This window comes from Grampus griseus (assembly GCF_964374135.1).
Source record: "Grampus griseus genome assembly, chromosome: X".
NCBI lineage: Eukaryota > Metazoa > Chordata > Mammalia > Artiodactyla > Delphinidae > Grampus > Grampus griseus.
The window spans coordinates 91,298,710-91,322,260 of NC_138999.1; the positions used below are offsets into that span (position 1 = coordinate 91,298,710).

General features: G+C 34.6%; 1 protein-coding gene across 3 annotated transcripts in view; it reads left to right on the top strand.

The window, feature by feature from the left end:
• The window catches only part of NRK (Nik related kinase), a gene marked incomplete at both ends in the record, with an annotated part of 163,678 nt that extends 142,530 nt beyond the window's left edge, over nucleotides 1-21,148 (top strand). The window contains 10 exons of one of the 3 annotated variants that reach the window (XM_082681152.1): nucleotides 2,598-2,784; nucleotides 3,230-3,385; nucleotides 5,545-5,688; nucleotides 7,526-7,684; nucleotides 11,319-11,423; nucleotides 13,047-13,189; nucleotides 13,480-13,629; nucleotides 16,401-16,560; nucleotides 19,206-19,345; nucleotides 21,053-21,148. In XM_082681152.1, the coding sequence (XP_082537278.1) occupies nucleotides 2,598-2,784; nucleotides 3,230-3,385; nucleotides 5,545-5,688; nucleotides 7,526-7,684; nucleotides 11,319-11,423; nucleotides 13,047-13,189; nucleotides 13,480-13,629; nucleotides 16,401-16,560; nucleotides 19,206-19,345; nucleotides 21,053-21,148 (1,440 nt within the window). The remainder of the gene's footprint in view (nucleotides 1-2,597; nucleotides 2,785-3,229; nucleotides 3,386-5,544; nucleotides 5,689-7,525; nucleotides 7,685-11,318; nucleotides 11,424-13,046; nucleotides 13,190-13,479; nucleotides 13,630-16,400; nucleotides 16,561-19,205; nucleotides 19,346-21,052) is intronic. The other 2 variants (XM_082681153.1, XM_082681154.1) reach the window with 2 other exon arrangements.
• Nucleotides 21,149-23,551: the final 2,403 nt, after the last annotated feature.

Here is a 23,551-nt window from a genome sequence, read left to right on the forward strand (position 1 = left end):
TCTATTCTACTTTCTGTGTAGGTACCTTATATAGGCAGAATCATACAATATTTGTCCTTTTGTGTCTGTATTTCACTTAGCATAATATTTTCAAGGTTCATCCATTTTGTAGCATGTATCAGAATTTCCTTCCTTTTTAAGGCTGAATAAGATTCTGTAGTATGAATATATCACATTTTGTTTATCCATTCATATGTTGATAGACACTTGGGTCGTTTTCACCTTTGGCTGCTGTGAACATTGGTATACAAATATCAGTTGTTGGAGTCTCTCTTTTTAATTCTTTGAGCTATATACCTAGGAGTGGAATTGTTATCTTCTATTTTAACTATTTGAGGAAGTGTTAACACATACAATTTAAAACAGAAGTAGTGTACTGTGTTTAGACAATTATTTTGTCATTCACAAAATATTTACAGACTTTATAGATATGTTTTAAAATACTCAAGTAGCTTCACATATGCTAGATAAATAGGAATTATCACAGAGATTTCCTGGAACACGTGGGTTTTGAACTAATTCTTGACAAATGGGGAGTATTGGATATCTGAAAACAGAGATGAGATTCCAGACAAAGGAAAAATCATGCCAATTTATTTTCCCAGCCTATTGTCCTATCATAACTAGCTTAGAAGATGCCATGCTCTTTCATGAATTAGTGACCATGTTCAAGCACTTCCTTTTGTCTATAAGGCTTCCCCTTACCTCTTCTCTGCTTGTGAACTAGTCATCCTTCATGATCCAACTCATATATCATCTTTGACTTCCCAAGGCAGAATTACACACCCCTTCATCTGCACTTGCAAGCATTTTGCCCATCGTTTTATTTTAGTACTTATGACTTTGTAATTTATTTATTTGTTTACTTGCTCTTCTGTCACGATAGATTGTAAACTCTTAAAAGGCAGGAACTATTTTTAATCCATCCTTGATTACTTTTCTTTACCTACTCACACAATCCCAGGGTCCAACCTAGGGCTTCGTCTATGGCAGGCATACAGTAATTACGGAAGAAATCAATGAAGGAAGGAAACAAAGAAAACAAGGAAGGAGGAAACTCCCTAGATGGTTTCCAATGGGAAAGCAACATCAGCGGGAAAGTATCTATGTCTGCCTCTCTATCTGTCTATCTATCTATCTACCTATCTATCTATCTGTCTATCTAGCTATCTTTCCATCCATCCATCCATCCTACCTACCTACTACCTACCTACCTAACTGCCTACCTACTTATCTTAATTAAAAACATTAAAAAAGGATGTCCCAGGACAGTTTTCATAGCACCCCTGGTTATCTCCAGTTATCTTAAGAAATGTTTTTGACGTTTACAGAGTAAATGGATCTTTTTATTTTAATTTTTTTAGGATGAGATAATCTTTTATTTTTTTAATTTAACATCTTTATTGGAGTATAATTGCTTTACAATGGTGTGTTAGTTTCTGCTTTATAACAAAGTGAATCAGTTATATATATACATATGTTCCCATATCTCTTCCCTCTTGCGTCTCCCTCCCTCCCACCCTCCCTATCCCACCCCTCTAGGTGGTCACAAAGCACCGAGCTGATCTCCCATTGCTATGCGGCAACACTTTTGTGGCAGGAAAGGTCATAAAAACAAGTCTTTGACAGGGCAGCACAGCTGTCTCAATCACTGTTTAGAAACAAAGAAATGCTTATCAGCAAACAGGCTTACCAAAACCTGTTGGTATGTTTTTCCACAGGATATGGCATCCCACATAAATTCTGTCACATTTTGTGACTTTTATCGTTGAATTTCTTCTCTGTAAATTGATGGAATCTGGCTAAATTTTCACTGAAGCATGTTCACACTCTTGAATTTGTGTTAGTTGATTTTCCATCATTAGCTTTGTCATTTGACAAAATGGAATTGAATCTACCATAGCATAGCTGAATGTAAGCTTTGGAATCAAACAGACTTTGGCTTCAAACTGATCCTCTTAATTATCTCTATGACCTTGAATAAATTATATAACTTCGCTAAGCTTTAGTTTCCTTGTAAGTAAAATGGAGATGATCTTACTTTTTGGGTTGTTGCAAGGATACACAACAATATGTAAATAAGATGCCTAGCAGGGTATCTAATGCATAGTAAAAACTCCACAAATTTTAGGTCCGTAAATTATACAGCTAAGGAGTTCATGCTCCTTGAATTTCTACTTTGGCATCAGTTGTCTCAATATAGGTTAGTTAGTTTTGGTTTTTTTTTCGGTACGTGGGCCTTTCACTATTGTGACCTCTCCCGTTGCGGAGCACAGGCTCTGGACGTGCAGGCTCAGCGGCCATGGCTCACGGGCCCAGCCGCTCCGCGGCATGTGGGATCTTCCCAGACCGGGGCATGAACCCGTGTCCCCTGCATCGGCAGGCGGACTCTCAACCACTGCGCCACCAGGGAAGCCCTATTTCTTTTTTGATAACATTGTTGAGTTCTACTGGTAAATGTGGATTTTATAAGGATAAAGAATTATAAGATGTTACAAATTTTGTATTCTCTTTTTCAAATAACCGCTAGGCATATCATATTTCTCTCACTGTTAATTTCCTAATAAAGTCAAAATAAATTTTTAATCATCTTTTAGGAGTTAGGTGGTAGAAGTGAAGCCTCAAATGCCGTTGCCTCAGGCGCTGCACCTGCAGCACCTGGTGATGAGAATGACACTATGGACATATCAGAAGTATCAACAGAATCAGGTTTTTCTGCCAGCCACTCATCTCCTTCCAAAGGTTCTGAAGGGGCTGCAAATGCTGACTTTGCCAGTACCATCTGTAAGTGTATTTAATATAATCTCCGAATGCTGCAGTCTGTTCACATATTAAATACAGTGTTTGACCACTGGTTCATTATCAGAAAAGAATCAAATCATTCTGATACTCATTTGACATAAATTCAGATGGATGTATATATATTTTTAAATCTACTCTTCACTTAGTCATTATGGCACCTAAATTTGAACTACAATTGAGAAATTGGGTCCCTCTTCTGGATTTTACTTGCAATTTAATCACAGTAACTTGAAGTATATTCATATTCAGAAATGTATTCTGACCATCTTGATTTGTGTTAACTGATGGTTTAGGATTTATAGAAATTATAGCTCCAATAAAAAAATAAAATACAGTAAAGGAAAAGGAATATTTCTAAGCTATGTCTCATTTGTGGAAACACTCAAGCGCATATGGTGTAAGTTCTCTCAATATCTTCTCTTCACAGTATATGCTGGATTAGTGGAAGTACCTGAGAAATCATCTAAGCAACCCTCTGAAGTCAATGTTAACCCACTCTATGTCTCTCCTGAATGTAAAAAACCACTAATCCACATGTATGAAAAGGAATTCACTTCTGAGATCTGCTGTGGTTCTTTGTGGGGTGAGTTTTGTTTCTTAAAACTGAGTTGTTATACTTTAAAGAATATATTTTTATCTATATAGCAAACTTGTGAAAAATCATAGATGTAAACATGTGTTTGCTATTGAAAAACCATTTCCAAGTATATACATATATACACATACATATACACACACAGTAGTTAACTTGCTTATTTATTTACTTGCTGATTTATTTTTACTCAATGCAGTTTGCTGTTTGAATTACTTCCTACCCTTTTTATTCTGTTTTTCTTTACGGCCCAAATTAACTTGGCTAAAATATAAAATTGGACTAGGTTATGATTATTTGAAAATTCAAGCTTAGCATTTTTAATTTGGGCAGAATGCAACATATAATACCTAATGAGATATTAAAAGAAATTTCTTCAGGTTCTTGTTTTTAAAATATCTTGAGGATTTGTAGAGAAAGTTCCTTGTGTAATATCTTAACTTTGATAGACTTTTTCAACCTTTTGTTCCAGAAGAATTGTAACCACATTGGTAATGCTGAGACAATATTTTACCTCAAGCGGGTCTGAATCATAAATGAAACAGAATAAATGAATGCAAGGAAGGGAAAAATCCCAAATAAATGCCAACATCCTACCTTCAGTTTCATAGACTTTGCTTAATGTATGATTGAACAGGAGACAGAATTTTAAATTAAAAATAGAGCAGTGTAGCAAACATTATAGTTATGTGGATTAAACAATTTGGAAAAAAATAAGCCATCCTCAAAGTTCTACTAATAAAATGTATTGGATAACAAGAAAGCAAAGTTTACTTCATTATCATTCCAGTCAGGCAACTACCCAGAGATGAACTTAATGTCTAGTAACTCATTTTTATCATTTGTGGTTTTATATTTTGAAAAATAAAAGATTATAATATGTGTCAATGTGGTAGACCGAGATCCCCAAAATGGCTGCTGCCAGTGTCAGTCCTCAGGGGGGTCCCAGCTGCCTCATGCCTCTCCAGGGGGATTCTCTAAGAACAACAAGTGGTTCTGACCCAGGCATCTTTCACACTACTGCATCTGCCCTGCGTCATGCCACTTGGAGCATGTGAGATTTTGTGCATGCCCTGTAAGAATGAAATTTCCTTTTCCTATAGCCCTCCAGCTCCCCTGAACATAAGCCCCACTTGATTTTCAAAGGCAGATGTATTAGGAACTCATTTTCCCAGTGCCAGACCCCCAGGCTGGGGAACCCAATGTGGGTTTCAGACCCCTTGCTCCTTGAGTAGAACCTCTGTGGTTATGATATCCCTTTTGTTTATGAGTCATCGACCCTGGGGTGTGGGTCTTTACTAAACCACATCTCTGCCACTCCTTTCCATCTTGTTGTGGCTCCTTCTTTATGTCTTTAGTTGTGGAAAATCTTTTCTGCTAGTCTTCAGGTCATTCTGATACACAGTTGCTCCGTAAATAGTTGTAATTTTTGTATGCCCATGGAAAGAGGTGTGTTCAGGGTCTTTCTACTCCACCATCTTGAGACTGACCCCCATTTGAAGTATATTCTAACTTTACTTCAATCTGCTATTTTAGTCTTCTCATTCAGTCTATAAACAGTGCTTCTATTAGAATGAATAAAGCCAGCACACAAATAACAGAGTGTAGGAGTGTAAATACATGAAAGTAGAAACTAATTTTATAGGCATTTAGCAATATACGTTTTTTTAATATATGTGTGAACACAGAATCACTCAATTTAAAAACAATTTACATGCAATTATTCTAAAAGCATTAAAACCATGTTACAGTTAGCAATGAGAAATCAACTGAATTGAAGGCTTGATATATACTAGGCATATTTTATATTTAATGGTAACTTTCAAAAAGGTTGATTGATTTTTATAAAGTTTGGGACACTACTGAAAGGTGCTGAGATATACATAAAGTTCTATTTGTGTGATGGCAAACAAGACACCAGCCAGTAGAATATTGCCAGAGGGTATTATCTTCAATATTTTAATGAAAATAAATTTGTTCTGTTGGCAGAGAGTTCATTTTTACACAGAATGAAGTTAACATTAGCCTAAGATGATAAACGTCACCTTTACATAGATCAGCACACTGGAGTAGCAAAAATACTAGTATAAATTCAATTATAAAAATGTAATCTGAGCTAATATAGCACTTTTCTTTTCATATACGAACAGGAGTGAATTTGCTGTTGGGAACTCGATCAAATCTGTATCTGATGGACAGAAGCGGAAAGGCAGACATTACTAAACTTATAAAGCGAAGACCATTCCGTCAAATTCAAGTTGTAGAGCCACTCAATTTGCTGATTACCATCTCCGGTTTGTTTAAGAACTAAAATTAACTGAGTAATTATGCAGATAAATTAGGTTTCAAACTGGGCTAAAGACTCTCTCAAGTGAAAGTATTCATAGGAAAGCACTATAAATATACACTTTAATTGGGACACCAGGCTTTCCTACTTGTATTTTCTTACCTATTTACAATTTAAACTTCTGACTCTCCTTTGGTGTCTGGATATTTGATTGTAATGTACCTGTCCAAGGTCAGTGACAAGAAAAACCATGCCATTTGCATCCTTTCACGTCTTTTCTGAGTAGCCACCTACATCTTCACAACTCACAGCTTCACCCACCCATGCACACACGACCACACTAACCACCACTATATACCTTTCTTGTGTTAGAAGCAACAAAGAACAAAAAGGACAATAATTGGATAAAAATGAGACTCTGTTGTCTCTGCCACAGCTGTATAATAAGGGCCTACAGATAGGACTAGTAACAAGAATGGATCCCCTAAGATCTCTCCATTCTTCCCACATAGTAGTTGAACTTCTTAGTTTTGGTCAGTCAGATCCTGAACCTTGAAATATGAAAGACCAAGTATATGGATGTTAATAATTATTGTGATTACTAAACAGTGCTTGGTATCAGGAAAGCACTAACATTAATGCTGACTTTAGGCAAAAAAATGACTGTTGAAAGATTAGGAAAAATTTTTTAAATGGTTCGACTGTAGAATAAAATTATGCTAATCACAGTAATTTTATGTGTTTATATACTTCCTGTCTGTACCTAATAACGATATTGCACATTAATTAATGATTATGTATAGTCCTAAATATGATTAACTTTGCTTTAAGTTTTGGTTAGAGAAATCCTCTACAGATATACTAAAGTGTCATGATTTTTTGGTCATTCATTTTTAATTGCTTGAGGCACACAGAAGCAACATTTAGTTTTTGAAAACATCTGGGTGGCTTACAGACTGCACATCTGGATAACAGATTTCTTTACGTTTTATCCAGCTTTCTCTAACCCAAATGTTCTCTTTTTAATTCTTAAGTTTCTCTTAAATGTGGATTATTTTTGCATCAAATAGTACTGAGAATGTCAGTATAGAAAGATATCTAATAGTTTGGATTTCAATTTTATTTTACCATTTGAGAATAGAATGGCAATAGCTATAGATGCTTGAATTCTAACACTGCTCAAAAATGTTGTATAAAAATATATTTAAGATTAATTACATAAATGAGAATCTTATTGTTGGGCCCAGGAATCTTACAGTCATAAACCCTAAAAATGGATGTAAAGTCACTATATATGAAAAGAAATGTGTAATTTTAATGGCTTGTTTTTCTGAAGGAATTGTAGAAATTTGATGGGACTTACTTCGTAAGTATACTGGAATGAAAGAGTACAAAGACCCATCTCACTGGTCCAGAATGCCTAACAAGCAATACATAAGACACCCTTCTCATATATACACACTACCAGAGATAGCTTCTGGGTCTCTGAATCCCAGAAAGGTCATGACTTAGATAAGAAGCTAAGGTACAAATGAATGGATGGTGATTCTGTTGCCTGCACAGTGGCAGTCTTAACCTGTCCCAAAGAAGTATTTTACATTTGCTTCTACATAGGTAGCTGGTAGATACTTCAGCTATCTCTTGGAAGTGAGAGACTGAGAGACTTTGCTATCACATTTCCAAACTCTAAAGGGAAGACTCTGATGCAGCATAGATTTTTTAAAGTGTATTTTTACTTTAATGAAAACATTTGGTTAAAAAGACAAAAATACCTTTACCATTTTTGTTCTTCTAATATATAAAAAAAATAGACTGAATTGAAACATTGTATCTTTTCTTATTAGGCCATAAGAACAGACTTCGGGTGTATCATTTGACCTGGCTGAGAAACAAGATTTTGAATGATGATCCAGAAAGTAAAAGAAGACAAGAGGAAATGCTCAAGACAGAGGAAGCCTGCAAAGCTATTGATAAGTTGACAGGCTGTGAACACTTCAGTGTCTGTAAGTCTCATTTCGTGTTTACTATAGCTATATAAATTTTGCTTCCCTTCATTTGGTGAAGAACATTATTGTGAAAGGCAAAGTAGAGAAAGAAAAGAATTTGCAACTTCAAATACAAAAATGAGTGAATTTCACTGAGATACCTTTCAGGTCTTTTATGTCACAATCTTGGCTGTTATTGAGAAAATATAGATTGACTGAAATAGCTATTGGAGTTAAGTTTGGTTCACTTTCTCACCTTTCTTCCCTTCCCAGTCACTCTAATTAGTTCATATGAACTGATATTTCTTCCTGCTTCTATCTAACTTCAATTATATAAATGGTGTTGATGTATCTTCAATAACCTACAAGGAGATTTATATGGCATTATCTTTTCTTGGAACAGCAATAAAATAGGATCACATAATAATTCCTATTTTTCAAAATCAGAAAATCCCTCCTAATATTGACCAGGAAACTTTACCATGAGTCAAAACGAAAATTCATCAATTATCTGCTGGCTCTCATTCCCACTGTCGATATTCATGAGTATAATTGCTAAATATTTCCTATCTGATTACTGTGTTTTCATTTCCCCTGTCTCTTCACAACCATCCACTGTGAAATGGAGTAACACATCCAAGGTCTTAGAGTCCTGCTCTAATCTGTCAACAACTTGGAAGTAATGTTATCCAATTCTTTCTGTTTCTGAAGCAAATCCCCTCTACTCTCAGCCTTTGTTTTCTTCTTTCCTCTTTACTAATTGCCTGTGAGGCAGAACTAGTGGCATAGGTAAGAGATAGCTGGAATCACATAATATGAGTTGCAGCAGTATATTTCTACACTGACTGACCGTTTTTGTTCTGCATACAAAGAGCCTTTCCAAGGATAGGTTTCCATATGTGTGTACATATGTACACAAACACCAATAAAGGTAGGAATGAGCACCCAGACAACTTAGGCATCAACTAAATATACTACTTTCTTCTAGTTTTATGTATCACTAATTTCCTCCAAATCATATTACATAAATGTGGTAGCCAGAGGTGAAAGATATTCCCAGATGTTAACCCAAAAGTTTACATAGCAGAACTGCCTCTTACTAACTTATCGAGTTTTTAGTTGAATAAGAGAGAGTTTACAAAGATAATCATCTTGCAAATCTATGCTTTTGGTAAACAGATGGACTAGTTTAGTCCAGTTTTCCTGGCTGACTGCATTCCAACCCATCCCAGCTCTCATAACAACCAATAACATTTGTCCTACTGACAGGTGGAACAGTAGCACCTTTACATAGGAGGACAACAACATAGCCATACTTGCGTGGTATTTTCATGGCCTTCCAAGGTCAACAAAATAATGAACCGACATCAGTTACTGTCGTTTATTAAAATTATTGGAACTATTTGCTTAACAAAGAATTCCTTTGCTTCTTGGGGGTTTATTAATCATGCTTCTTTGACCTACTTCTGAACGGTTTAAAAAAAAAGAAAGCAAAGCTAGACTCAGAGAGACAGCGACACAGAATGAGAAAGAGAAGGAGAGAGGAGGGGAGGGGAGAGGAGAGAGAGAATTCGTATATATTAGTCTCAGATGAAGTCTGGCTAGCGAATATAGAAGCAGTGTCTCAGTCAAAGAAGCGGGGTTTTAGCACAAATATAAATCTAGAAGTAGGACAAAATATTTCATGAGAGCCAGAAGGTCTAGCCAAGAGCAAGCATATACTTTTTATATTTTTTCTCTTTTTTAATAAAAAAATGCTCTATTGAAATAATTTACATATCATAAAATACACCCCATTAAAGTGTACAATTAAAGGCTTCAGGGTATGTTTATAGAGTTGTGTAACCATCACCATGATCTAATTTTCATCATTCCAAAAAGAAACCTCATGGCCATTAGCAGTCACTCCATATTTTATTCCTCTTACCTTATTCCCCTCATAGTCCTAAGTAGCTACTGATCTACTTTCTTTGCTGTGGATTTGTCTTTTTTCCACGATTTATTTAAATGGAATTATACATTATGTGGTCTTTTGTGACAAGCTTCTGTCACTTAGCATAATGTTTTCAAGGTTCATCCATGCTTTAACCTATTCAACATGTATCAGTATTCCTTTTTATTGCTGAATAGTATTGCATTGTATATATATATATATATATATATATATATCACCTTTTGTTTATCCAATTTTTTATACATCCATTGTTTTATACGTTTGCACTTTTTCCACTTTTTGGCTATTAGGAATAATTCTGCTATGAACATTTTCATACATGTCTTTGTACATTGGAGTGCATATTTTCTTTTCTCTTAGATAGTACTGCCAGAATATTTTTAAAAGTGACTGACAGAACTGTTTTACATTGCCATAAGTATGAAAGCTCCATTTTTCTCTTCATTCTTACCAACACCTGTAAATGTCAGTCTTTTGATCCTAGCCATCCAAGTGGGTGTAACGTGGCATCACATTATAGTTTTGATTTGCACTTCCCTGATGAATAATGTTGTTGAGCATCTTTTCAAGTGTTTGTTGATCATTTGTATATCTTCCTTGGCTTATTTATTTTTTTGTTGTTGAGTTGTAAGTATTCTTTATATATTCTGGACATTAAACCTTTATCAGATATATGATTTGCAGATATTTATTTCCATTCCATACTTTGCCTTTTCACTTTCTTGATAGTGTCCTTTGATACATAGAAGTATTAATTTTAATGAAACCCAATTTATCTGTTTCTTTCTTTTGTCGCTTATGCTTTCGGTGTCAAATAGACTCTATTGCCATGAAGGTTTATTCCTATATTTAATTCTAAGAGTTTCATAGTTTTAACTCTTACATTTAGGTCTTTGATCCATTTCAAGTTATTTTTTATATATGGATTGAAGTAGGAGGTCCAATTCATTTTTTTGTGCTTGGATATTCAGTTGTCACAGTACCATTTGATGAGATTATTCTTTCCCTATTGAATAGTCCTGGCACCACTGACCATAAATGAATGGCTTTACTTGTAGACTTTCAATTCTACTCCATTGATCTATATGCATGTCCTTAGGTCAGTACTACACTGTTTTGATTACTGTAGCTTGTAGTAAGTTTAGAAATTGGGAACCGTGAGTCCTCCAACTTTGTTTTTCATTTTCAAGATTGTTTTGGCTATTTGGAACCTCTTCCAATTCCAAGTGAATTTTAATCAGCATTTCCATCTATGCATAGGGGGGCATTGGGACTTTAATAGAGATTGCAATGAATCTGTAGATCACTTTGGATAGTACTGACCTCTTAAGGTCAGTACTGCTGACTGCTGATGATTTTTAATCACATCTCTCATTTAACAATGTTAAGTCTACCTGTCCATGAACAGAGGAAGTATTTCCATTTATTTAGGTCTTCTTTAATTTCTTTCAGCAATTTTCTGTAGTTTTCAGTGTACAATTTAGAGTGTTCTTAAAGGCTAATGCATACACTCCATAAAACTATACAGTATTTTTGTCACCTTCTTTTGGGAATCAAATTGTAACCAAATAACTATTCTAAAATAAATGATCTATGGTCTTACATTGTTATTATGACATTTTCAACAACAAACACAAATACTTGAGTGTTCTTGTTAACTCTGTGGCATCGTTACTTCTTTGTATTTTATCACTGTAGTGCAACATGAAGAAACAACATATATTGCAATTGCTTTGAAATCATCAATTCACCTGTATGCATGGGCACCAAAGTCCTTTGATGAAAGCACTGCCATTAAAGTGAGTGGTCTCCTTTTCCTTTGGTTTTTCTTTTGAGAAATTGTAAACAGAACAGTATTTGGAATAGAGTAGCGGAAATATATACCATTCTTCTACAATTAATGTAATTTAAATATACCATGTCAATAATTATCATTTAACCCTTTTTTAGATAATTCACAGGCACCACACCAAGGGAGAGTGTGAGGGAAATCCCTGACCCCTCCCCTTAAAGGACCTCCCCACCAGCTCCTCACTCCCAATTCCTGTAGTCAACATGAAGACCTTCTCTTCTAAAGCCACAAACACAAGCTTTGGGTGCCACCCCAATGACTTGAAGCTGAGAAAGTCCCTGTTCTCTCTTAGTGGGGGGTGGAGAGCAGAGGGAAGGTAAGGAAAGGTGTGACAATGGTAAAGGGGGAAACCTCTACCATTGTAGAGGAATGGTAGAGGAATGAACCTGGAAGAGGAATGAAGGAAGAGAAAGGCTTTGCTCTAATTACCAGGGCTACAGTAGATGGGGGTGGGGAGGAAAGGATGGCTCTATATTCCTTCCAAGCTGGATCTCTAAACACATTCTTCTCTAGAACTATTACAAGGAATGGTGGTTAGGCTTATTTGGATTATGAGTACTGTTTCCACCCTTATTATGGTTTAATTGAACTTCTATGGATCAGCCTCTTAAGGTAACCATTTAGTGTCCCAAACACTAAATTTTTAATCACATCTCATAAACTAGGGACTATTTTTATCTTCATTATCTTTTTATAATGCTCCAGAATTCAACATAAATAAGATTATTTTGTATTTATTCTATAGTAATAAGGACTGATTAATGAGCTGGCAATATTACATAGAGTCCAGTAGCTCCTAACCTGGGATATACATAAGAATCATCTGGAGCATTTGTTAAAAGTTTAGATCTCAGACCCAACTCCAGGCCAAATTAGTAGGTCTGAAGTGGAGCCTGGGAATCTATATTTTTAGCAAACAACCCAGGAGATTTTGAACTGGTTGGTCCCTGGACAAGTTTTTACAAAGCACTGATAGGGATACATCATGATAGACCCCAACAACATATTCGTGAAATACTATTGTATCTTAGGTCAGGATCTGATTACGTGGTATATTTTGTAGGCCAAAACATCACATGTATACAATAAAGATGGGTTAATATCTATGACTACTCCTCAATGTCTATTTGTACAATAAATATGTTCTTTTATAAATAGCACAGACTACTATATAGATAGTCTGGGTCTGTCCTGACACAAATCACATCCCTGATCTGATCTCCCTAAATTGGGCCTTGGGTCAGCTGTCAGTATTTGGATATGGGTTTGTTCTTGGGTGTCTGCTGATTGGTCAGAGCTGCCTGGTATGGAGCTGGAAAGCAAAGAAGGTAAGTACCAACAGTCTGTGTAGCCTGATACACAATTCCTGGTCCAAGTCCTCACTCCAGTTCTTGAATCCCACCTCATGACTACAGTGTGGTGAAACCTGTGATGCCCAGTCCTCTACTGTGACCTGAACTTGGCAATGAATCCTGTTTGGCTTTTTGTTTCCTTGGACTAGGAGCCATAAGAGCCTAGAGTACATCCAGTCTATGGTAGGTTAACATGTCTGGCCTTTCTCATTCCCTACCAAGTGTGCATTGATCAATCAGCAGACTCCGAAGGAGACTACATGTCCTATGAAGCCTATATACGAATACTGGCAAAAATACAGGCAGCTGATCCAGCAAACCGGTTTAAGAGACCAGATGAGCTCCTTCATTTGCTGAAGCTCAAGGCAAGGAATTTAAAGACAGCAAACAGAGTACAGGGCCATACAAGGCTCTTATGATTTTTGGAGATTTGGCCTTCGAAGGAAAACTCAATATTTAGAACCTGAATATAATCGTTCTTATTGTAATAACAGACCTAAGAAAAGTTATAATACATAGGTCTCTAAATATATTACATAACTTTAAAAATAATTCTGGGTTTTATAAACCTGTTAAACAAAAGGGCAGGGGAATTTTCTCCTTAGACAGAGTGTCATTTTTGGCCTTTTGGCCATATTTGGTTTTATATCTACAGGTGTTTCCAACACTTGGTCATAAGCCAGTGACAGTTGACCTGGCTATTGGTTCTGAAAAAAGACTAAAGATTTTCTTCAGTTCAGCAGATGGATATCACATCATTGATGCAGAATCTGAGGTTATGTCTGATGTGACCCTGCCAAATAATGTAAGATCCCTAGAAATTACTGTATAACACAATTTTCCAACTGTCAAAACTCTTAAAGTTTTAAAAATATGAGTATCAATATCTATATTAGAACTGAGATGTAAAAGGTAAGTATAAAGTGCCAGAAAGTAGTAATGGATAAACAAAAATCACTGATGGTTTCTTAGTCCAGACAGCTAAGTCTGTTCCGCAGATAGATTTTGTCTGCAACAGTGATTTTTGTTTGTTTTTAAGTGAATATCATTTACATTTAAAATCTGGATTTCTATTGAAAAACCAATGATCTGACAATATCAGGCCAACATTACTATCTGGCCATAATCAACTGGAACCAATTTGTGCCTGTCCACTTTTAGATGGAACATATGCTATACATTCTCTATCCATCCACCATTATGTATTTATAATAACTGGCCCTTGTAGCCATATGAGTTTGCAACCCTTGCTTTAGTCTTCTGCACCTCATAATGCATTAATAGATTTTTTTAAATTACACCAGTATTGCAACATTATTATGTGTATGTCCTTTCTTTATCCAGATTGTAGTACTTTAACTGTGATATATAGCAAATTATCATAAAGTATTCTCTTACAGTATAAGTTATACTTAGAATTTCTGATCAAAGATTCAGCATTTTAAAAGCTAATGCACATCAACTCTTAACTCAAATAATTATAAATATGAAAATATGGCACAGCATCTAAAATATGGATAGTTGTAAAAATACTATACACATCATTTGTCTAAAGAGATTGAACATAACACAATACCCCTCACACACACGTACCATACATAATATAATTCTCCTATATCTCAAATTTGATGGTAGAAATGATATTTGTCCTATTGAAAATTATATTAAAAAGGAAGGACTGAACCAACAAATCTCTGCTTCACCCTTTTTGAATTCCCCATTTTGTCAATCACTAAAGTTTTAGCAGTTTAGCATTATACAAAATTCCAGGAGAAAACTTTTATGTACTGCTAAGCCACTGTAGTAATGTGATATTTTGCACAGCTTTCAGAATTATCTATATATCTCTGACAGATTACATGGAGCAATTGTCAGATCATTAGTGGAGAATTTTTTTAAAGTTTTGGTCATATTTAACAATCGAATTAGCTGATCATTCTGTTGTCACCTATGACTATATAGAAATCACTGTTCATAAGGCAGAAAATACTGAACCAAGCCCAGCCAAAGCCATTTAAATGAGTGTAGGTTAATTTTACTATAAATATTATAGTACTTTTCACTTGGAGTGTCTTCCATCACTTCCTGCATCTTATTTTTTATGTCATGTCAGATAGCCTTTATTTTGAAGGTAGTGCATTATCGAACACCACAGTGTTGGTCCAAGTTTATACTTATTTGGAAAGTCATTTAGGAAGATTGAATTCTGTGTTCCACTTGACTACTAAGCAAGAAGAATTATTTTCTTTTGAAACGATCAGTTAATTATTATGGAAACAAGAATAAGAGAAGGTGAGGTTTTTAAAAAGTCATTTTCTGGCCTAATTAGGATACCTTAAGTGTATTAAAAAATAGAATTTTTAGCTAAATGCCCTAGTGTCTTGACCCATTAAAAGAGAAAGGACTCTAATATAAAGGAGGAGAGAGTGTCTTCTGAAACAGAATGTACTAAAAATAATACTTTTCCAAAAGTGCTAGATTACAAAAGCTGTAAAGCTACAGAATATCTGGTTACTTCAGGAATCATCTGAGAAGCAAGAAGATTACCTCTGAGGCTTTCTGGATTTACAACAGCCCAGATCTATTCTAAACAAATTTTTTGAGACAATCTTTTTTCTTGAATTTCTTTTTCTCTCTTCCTTCATCTCTTTTCTGATTCAACTGCTCATGAGAGTGCCCAGGGAACGCATTAAAATTGCTTTTCGCCTCTGGATCCCCATTTTAGTTTTAAGAATTGTTGTTGCTGAGACTGAGACATGGCCTCAAGCACTTGGCCTGAGTACGCTGGGTTTGGCAAGTATAGTTTCTGACATTTTTTCCTTTAACTTGCTAAATTCGAAAAATGATAGAGGAATTAATTGTTCGATTTTTAGGGAAATATGATTAATGTGACAATATCTGTAGTTTAGGCAAGTTTTGTCACATTGTTTTATGCATCATGAAATTTAGAAATTCTTAGATATTTCTTAGTATTTCATCTTCTGTCACCTAATACATCTCTGAATTGAAGATATTTTAAGATTATATAAATTAGATAAGAAATTCCATATTTTTGTGAAGGGAGGATATATTTCAAGCAGTGAAGGATATTATAAAGCTGCCCCTTGTAAATATTTAAACTCAAGCTATTTTAAAGTTAATTTTCTATTTCTGATTTGAATAAATTGGTTGATAAGCAGTGATTTTGTATTTGTTACTTGGTTCACACATTCCTTACTAAAGTATTAATTAGTGTGCTGAAATGAATCTGAAATCAAACAAGTAATGTTTCTTCTATCATTATACATAATAGTTTGTGAAATTTCAATGAATTTCTCTGTGTTGGAAGTATATCTCTGCTTTTTACAAAGTTTTCTCCTAAATATAAAGGAGAATATTAAACAGTGACAGATTTATGACATAGGGAAGGCTCTTTTCAAGTGTTGGATAGCATGTTGTTTAGTACTGAAATAGAAATTTCTCTCCTCCCTGCATTTTGAACCCCTTTTTGGTCTTTATTGCTCAACCAAGCTGCTTCAATGAAAGTAGTAGTGATAAAATGTTGGACATGTAAATCCTTATGAAACATAATTCCAGCCCCTGGAAATCATTATACCACAGAATATCATCATTTTACCTGATTCCTTGGGAATTGGCATGATGCTCACTTTCAATGCCGAAGCCCTTTCCATGGAAGCAAATGAACAACTCTTCAAGAAGATCCTTGAAGTGTGGAAAGACATACCATCTTCAGTAGGTATGTATAAAATTTTTCTCCTTTCAGATGATCCCAGAAAAGCTTCTATTTCCTGAAGTATCACTTTTTCTCAAGGCATATAGTGTTAATTTGGGATATGGCATACTTACTCCCTTGTAAGGTAATGTGTATGTTTGTCTTATGCTTAATTACTTCACAAGGCTATCACAAAGAGACTGATTATGGCTGTCTTAGTTGTTCATTTTTAATAATCATGTAATTAAAATAGGAAAGTAATTCTTTTCCACAATAATCTGTAATTTTATTTTAAATACCTTTGCTTGCAGCTTTTACACAGGTGTTGAAAGTGTTTCATTCCATCACATTGATTTTTGGGGTTTACCTTTATCTTAGGAGACTGCCAAATAGTCATAAGAGAAGAGCAAAATACTTCCATTTTATACAGTCAATAGTGTTCTGTTCAGCATGTAATATTTCTGTGAAGAATCAAATACAAACTGAATATGTGACATATAGGTTGTCACTAAGACTTCGTCAAACTTCATTTACAAAATTTTCATCTTCATTAGACCAGGACATCTTTTTTTCTTCCTGACCATCGCAGGACTGCTGATCTGTGCAATCTGAATAACTTGAAACTCGTATTTCTCTGAGTCTTGATGACTACAGAGGTGATTCTAGATAGGGAACAGAATAATGCATATGAACAGTAAAAATATTAGAGAGAGAGTAGAATGATTTGCTTGAAGATAAATGTTCCTGGAGGTAAGATAAGGTTAATGAAGCAAATAAAGGAGAAGGGAGAAGGAGAGGGAGAGGGAGAAGGACAAGGAGAGGGTGAGGGAGGGAGGGAGGGGGGGAGAGAGGGAGAGAGAGAGAGAGAGAAGGAAGGGAGGGAGGGAGGGAAGGAGGACAAGAGAGACAGAGAGAAAATAGTTTATCAATAAAGAAGCCAGAAGCTTCTGAAATCTCTATAAAATGGCTAAATGTGATCCACATGTGGCTTTAAAGACCAGTTTGAAAGAACTTCTTTTTAATGGACATTTTTTCCATTATGGGATGATGGCACTTTGCACTGTATCTGCAGAATCCTTTCCTTTTCATACATAGTGTTAAGGATTATCCTGAAAATCTCCAATTTCTTCAAAAGGTAAGAACTCACAGAGGGTTTAAAACCATTTTGTGACAAGACGTAAACGCTTACAATATAATTGACAGATCTGGGACAAAAAAACCCTGAAATAATGAATCTTGTTCTAACCTTTACAGTGGTTGTGATCAATATATTAATCAGAAATTGGAATAAGGAAATTCAGTTCAAATGGGAAACAGAACCCCTATATTTATGCCATATTTATGCCACATGTAGACAATGATAGGACTGAAAGAGGTCTTAAAAAGTCATCTGGTACAGTTCTTGTCCTTAGGCAGGACAACTTCTGACCTAAAACAAAGAGCTATTTTAAGTCACTAAAATTGAAAAGCATCCCTCTATGTGTAAACTAAATTATAGCACTATAAAAACATGATATTTTGGTCTGTGTAAGAAGGGTATTTTGAGCGTATATAAAGATTGCATTATAACACTAATATTAAGAAAATCAATTACTCTCTTTTTCTGTCTAAAAACAACTGCTTTGTTATTTAAAACTAACCTAGATCCAGATTTTCCCAATCTACATTCCTTTAGATATAATGAATGTTTTTACGAATAAGATCTTTGCTTTGGCTTTTCAAACAAATATATAGAGACTTAGCAATCACAGCAAGTATCATTAAGCATTCTGAACTAAATCACTGGATTCCATCCCATACACAAGCTAGCTCAGTAGCTAGGTTAAGTGGCTGATTAATGTGTTTTAGAATTAAGGTAGAAATTATGTAATGCCATGTGAACTGTGTATTTGGGCTCAGCAAGTACACTGTGCATTATGTTTAGAAAATTTTGCTGTATGCAGTTGTTGGAAAAAATACTGCTCCCCATGTCAGAAAATACCTTACAGTGTCAGCTGACTATATAGCTATTTACATAATTAGGTTTTCTGCTTTAAAGCAATTGTCATAGTCTTTATTGTCACTGAGTAATATAAAACAGGGTCCAATAGTTTATATCTTAATAAAAATTTCCTGAGCAAGAGAAACGCTTAGCAGTATCAAATTAGCTTTAGTTCTATGTATAACATGGTAATTAATTGAATTACATTAGAGTTGCTAAAGTCATTATTTGAGCGAGTCATTTTTTAGCAGTTTTAATTTTGAAAAGTTAGTCAGGTTTCCATATATGTCACTTAAGCACAAGTAGAAACCCTTACAGGATGTGGTACCTCAACTAGATTATAAAATAAAGAATCACTGTAGCTAGATTTGACTTTCTACAAACAGGGTTAGATTAACCCTTAGCTTTTTCTGTGGTATTGGAGAATATGAATACAAACATTAACTGAGATCTAGTTATTCACAATGTTAAATAGTTGGTCACAATGGTGATAGTACATAGCAGGTTTGAACAACACTGTTGAGCAGCATAATGGCCAAACAACAGTCTTATAAGCAGGAAAAGAGGAATGTATTTACCTGAACTGTAATAATGTCCCTCTTAATAATCAAATGTTGACTGCGTTTATAATTTTCTATCACTGACAGAAAGATATTATGTTTTTCTGATTTTTAAATTTTTATTGTAGCTTATGAGTGTTCACAGCGAGCCACAGGATGGGGCCAAAAAGCCATTGAAGTCCGCTCTTTGCAGTCAAGGGTTCTGGAAAGTGAACTGAAGCGCAGGTCAATTAAGAAGCTGAGATTTCTGTGTACCCGAGGTGACAAGGTATAGTTTACATCCCCCAGTTAAAGCAAAAATAAAGCAAGTGATGAAATTAACTACGGAAATTTATATCCTTTTCTTTCTGGCTATAAATATATTTCCCAAATTGGCATACTCTTAATAATATAATAAATTAATAAAAATAATTTTGCAATTTGCATTAGAAGCATTGATTTGGTAAATCATGAAATTTGATTTCAAAAGAAATCATTTTCAAAAATGTAAAACTTCTAATTGTGTCCAAAGCAAAGTTTAGCCTTTATTTTATTTCTTACAAATTCCATTATTGTCTTTGGTGCATAGTTCTTTTCATGTTCATATTAATATGATATTTTGAAAAAGAATGCTTGAGTAAATCTGCCTTTTATAGTTTTCAACATATTCCAATAACAGAAGAAGGAAAAAGTTACTTATGTTTGCTGAACACCTAATTATATGGTAGAGTTTGTGCTAAATACTTTAGAAGCTATCATAGTTAATCTTCACAAGTGGACATTATTATGTCCATTTCACAGGAAAGAAAAATAAAATCAAGATTTGGCAATTATTTGTGTAATGTGATCAATTTTAACCAATTCATATAGTTTAGATGGAAAAATGAATTGCATGACATCATTACAGTCCCGACATGTTATGAGAAATAATAGCGTGAAGAAATAATTCTAATAAGACCAGAAAACATTCACATTTGGAAGAAATTGCAAAGGATTTGAATTAATATCAGAACAAACAGGGTAAAGCACTGGGCATCAAGAAAAGGTACTTTTTTGTAATATAAAGGGATATAATGGCAAGAACCAGTGATTGAGATCGGATAGATCTAGGATGCAGTCCCAGCTTTGCCACCTAATTACGTGTAAAAACCTAGAAGTTTGACTAGTCCTTCTGAACCTTAGCTTTTTCATCTCAGGAATGGGAATATTAATAACTACTTTGGGAACAATTCTGAAAATTATCAATAATATGTATATAGTAAGCATCTCACAGATTGACTGGCACATAAAAGTGTTAAATCACGGGTAGCTAGTGTTATTATCATCATCATCATCATTACATCACACACCCTCCTAAGTATATCCATTGTGGACGTTGAAAACCTTAGTCCTAACAAGGTTACCTCTGTTTGCTATTTATATTATTGTACTGTCCTAATTTTCTTTATGGCACAGACCATATTTACACAACATGTTCCTCTCTAAGCCGATTGGTTTAGCTCATAATCTCAGTCTATTGATGTCAGTCTGTTCCACTGAAATAGAGACTTGCACCAAGTAGAAAATTTCAGTGGCCACTTAAACACCAGCAACAATGTGAACATCTAAATAAGGTAATATTTTCCATATATTAAAAGAAAAAGGAAAGCCAGCTTGAATAAAAATAGATTTTAAACAAATAGCAAAGGAGAATTGTTAACCAAACCAATCAAGAAGTTTAGCAGATGAATTCCACCTACAAAAATCTAATTTTATTTAAACTATATGAAGTACAATTATAGGATATGGTAAAAGGTTATTTTTTAATTGTAATTTAGACTCCATACCAATTTAAATTTGTATTCTTTAATCTGAGGAAATCCCTTTCTGAAAAACAGTATGGCTTAATATTTTATTCGTTGGTGAAGATAAATTGAAGTTATAGTTGTACCTATCAAATATCAGTTTGCAATGTATTAAATATTTACTGATGGTATCTCTTTCTCTCTTTTTAAAGCTGTTCTTTACCTCTATCCTGCGCAATCGCCATAGCCGGGTTTACTTCATGACCCTTGGAAAACTTGAAGAGCTCCAAAGCACTTATGGTGTTTAAAAGATTCCAATGATTTATTATAACAATTACAAACATCATAAATATAAAATTTGCATTTTAAATTTCTGATATTAAATGAGCATACAGTTTTACTGGTAGGGAAAAATTAAATCAGATACTTTTAATGTAGCACAGAATAGTTTTAATGAGAAATGTAGCTTTATATATAAAATTAACTATAGCAAGCTCTATGTACTCCAATGGTGTACAATATCTTTTGCACAAACCTTGTAACTTTTGTTACTGTGAATTCAAACATTACTCTTTGGACAGTTTGGACAGTATCTATATTCAGATTTTACAACATGGAGTTAAGAAACCTGTAATAAGTTAGATTCCAAACAACTTTCAAAAGAATTGGCCCTAAATGAGGGGGTTTTTTTTGGAAAAAAATAAAAATAGCAACAAACCATATGTAAATTTGCCAAGTCCTATAAAGAACCAAAGGTTAGATTATGAAATGAAAATAATAAGGACTAAACATAAACCAGACTAAGGCTGAACAACCTGCATGCCTGGAGAAAACTACAGTGATAAAGGGGAAAAGACCACCCATTTCCTCATTGCTCCATGACAGTTAAGCCCACAGACAGAGAACAGTTGTGTTCTTTCACCCCATGTTAAGCTGGTTTTCTCCTGATAAGAAGAAAGGAAGAAAGCCTCGGATGCTTGATTTTCCTCAGAAACTCCAAAGATGTGCAATAGCCGTTTTTAAAAACCACCGAATAATACACTTGCAAGCCTGAATACAGGACTGAACTCCTATACACATGTACTGTAGAATAAGTTGTATATTTTAATACTTTAAAGTAGGCGTCAAATTCTATCCCCAAAGACAAATTGGTTGATTTATCAAAATTCTTATCTGGCCAACAGTGTGACCATCAGAAGCATTAAATATTTTCCTGATTCCAGATTAAACTATATAAAAATTTCACTCCAGTCATTAAACAAAAATTACAAAATGTAACAGCAAAAAGTTTTGGCTGCTAATACTTGTGTTTTTCATGTTTCTATTTCTGTAATATCAGAAATTAATCTAAAAGTGATAAGTCCACATGTAGGGACTTAATGTAATAGGTTAAAAAAGATTTTGAAAGAAAATACAACTTTCATCAAATACCTAGGTCTACAAATTTATAGTCGTGAAAAAATCATTCTAGTCCATCACTCCAATAAGTTATAGACGCCATAGATAGGTGGCGTTTGGTCACCTATGGTAATTGCTACCTGGTGAAAAGCATCATTTCTGCATATCCATCCTCAATACCATGGTTAGTTCTGGAGCAGTAGAGAAGCAACAGAACTACCACAAAGTATACCTCACTATAATTCCTCTAGTTCTGCTTCTAAAATCTGAAGACGGTGCTAGTGGGATAATAATTTTCAAGCTACCTGGTTAAACCAAAATACAAAAGCAGACTATGTGTGATTTCATGATAGCACGTTATTTCTTGGCACCTTGGCGCCAGGAATGATGATTTGGATTTTCCTAACAACTTATATCAAGAATGTAGTAGCTCAATAATGAGAATTTAGGAGAACCTGAATCCATGAATTAAAAGTAAATGTGATTCACATTTCTGTTACTGTGACACAATAATGTGATCTTAAAACTGGCTTATCCTTGAGTGTTTACAACTCAAATGACTTTTTAAATGCAGTAGTTTAAAGAGAAAACAAAGTTTTATGTCAAATTATTTCCTTAGAAGTAGTCTTCATTATTATAAATTTGTACACCAAAAAGGCCATGGGGAACTTTGTGCAAGTACCTCATCGCTGAGCAAATGGAGCTTGCTATGTTTGAATTTCAGAAAATTTTCTCATTTAAGTAGCGTGTAGAATCAAGTCTTTTAAGAATTCATTTTTTCTTCATAATATTAACTCAGTTAAGGTTCAAAAATAAATTTTATCTTAAAATCATATTTTTAACACAGTAAGACAGTAAACTATTTTAGGAAGTCAACTCCCATTGTGCTCTGTGGCTGTTATTCTAATAAATATACACAATAGTGAACTGCATCTACAGAGGTGTCCCAAAGTAAACAAGCAAGAGACATTGCAAATGTGTAATTGAGCGTTAAATGATAAGGTGCTAATGAGGAAAGGAAGCTGGGCACATATTAAGAAAGGAGATTGAGATGTTGGATAGCCAACTTAGGAAGGACTGAAAATATTTAAAGTGGTTTGTAGGTAATGAATATTTCCAATTTAGATGTTAATCCATCTGGAATTTTTACATCCTTTGCCAGCTGAAACAAGAAAGTGAAGGGACAATTAAATTTCACAGTCAGTGCACAGTGACAGAAAAAATTATAACTACACCTCACCTTGTAGCAGCAGTACCTAGAAGCCCTGGCCCACCAGAGAAGCATTGAGGGGGATTTCTGAAAAGCCAGATTC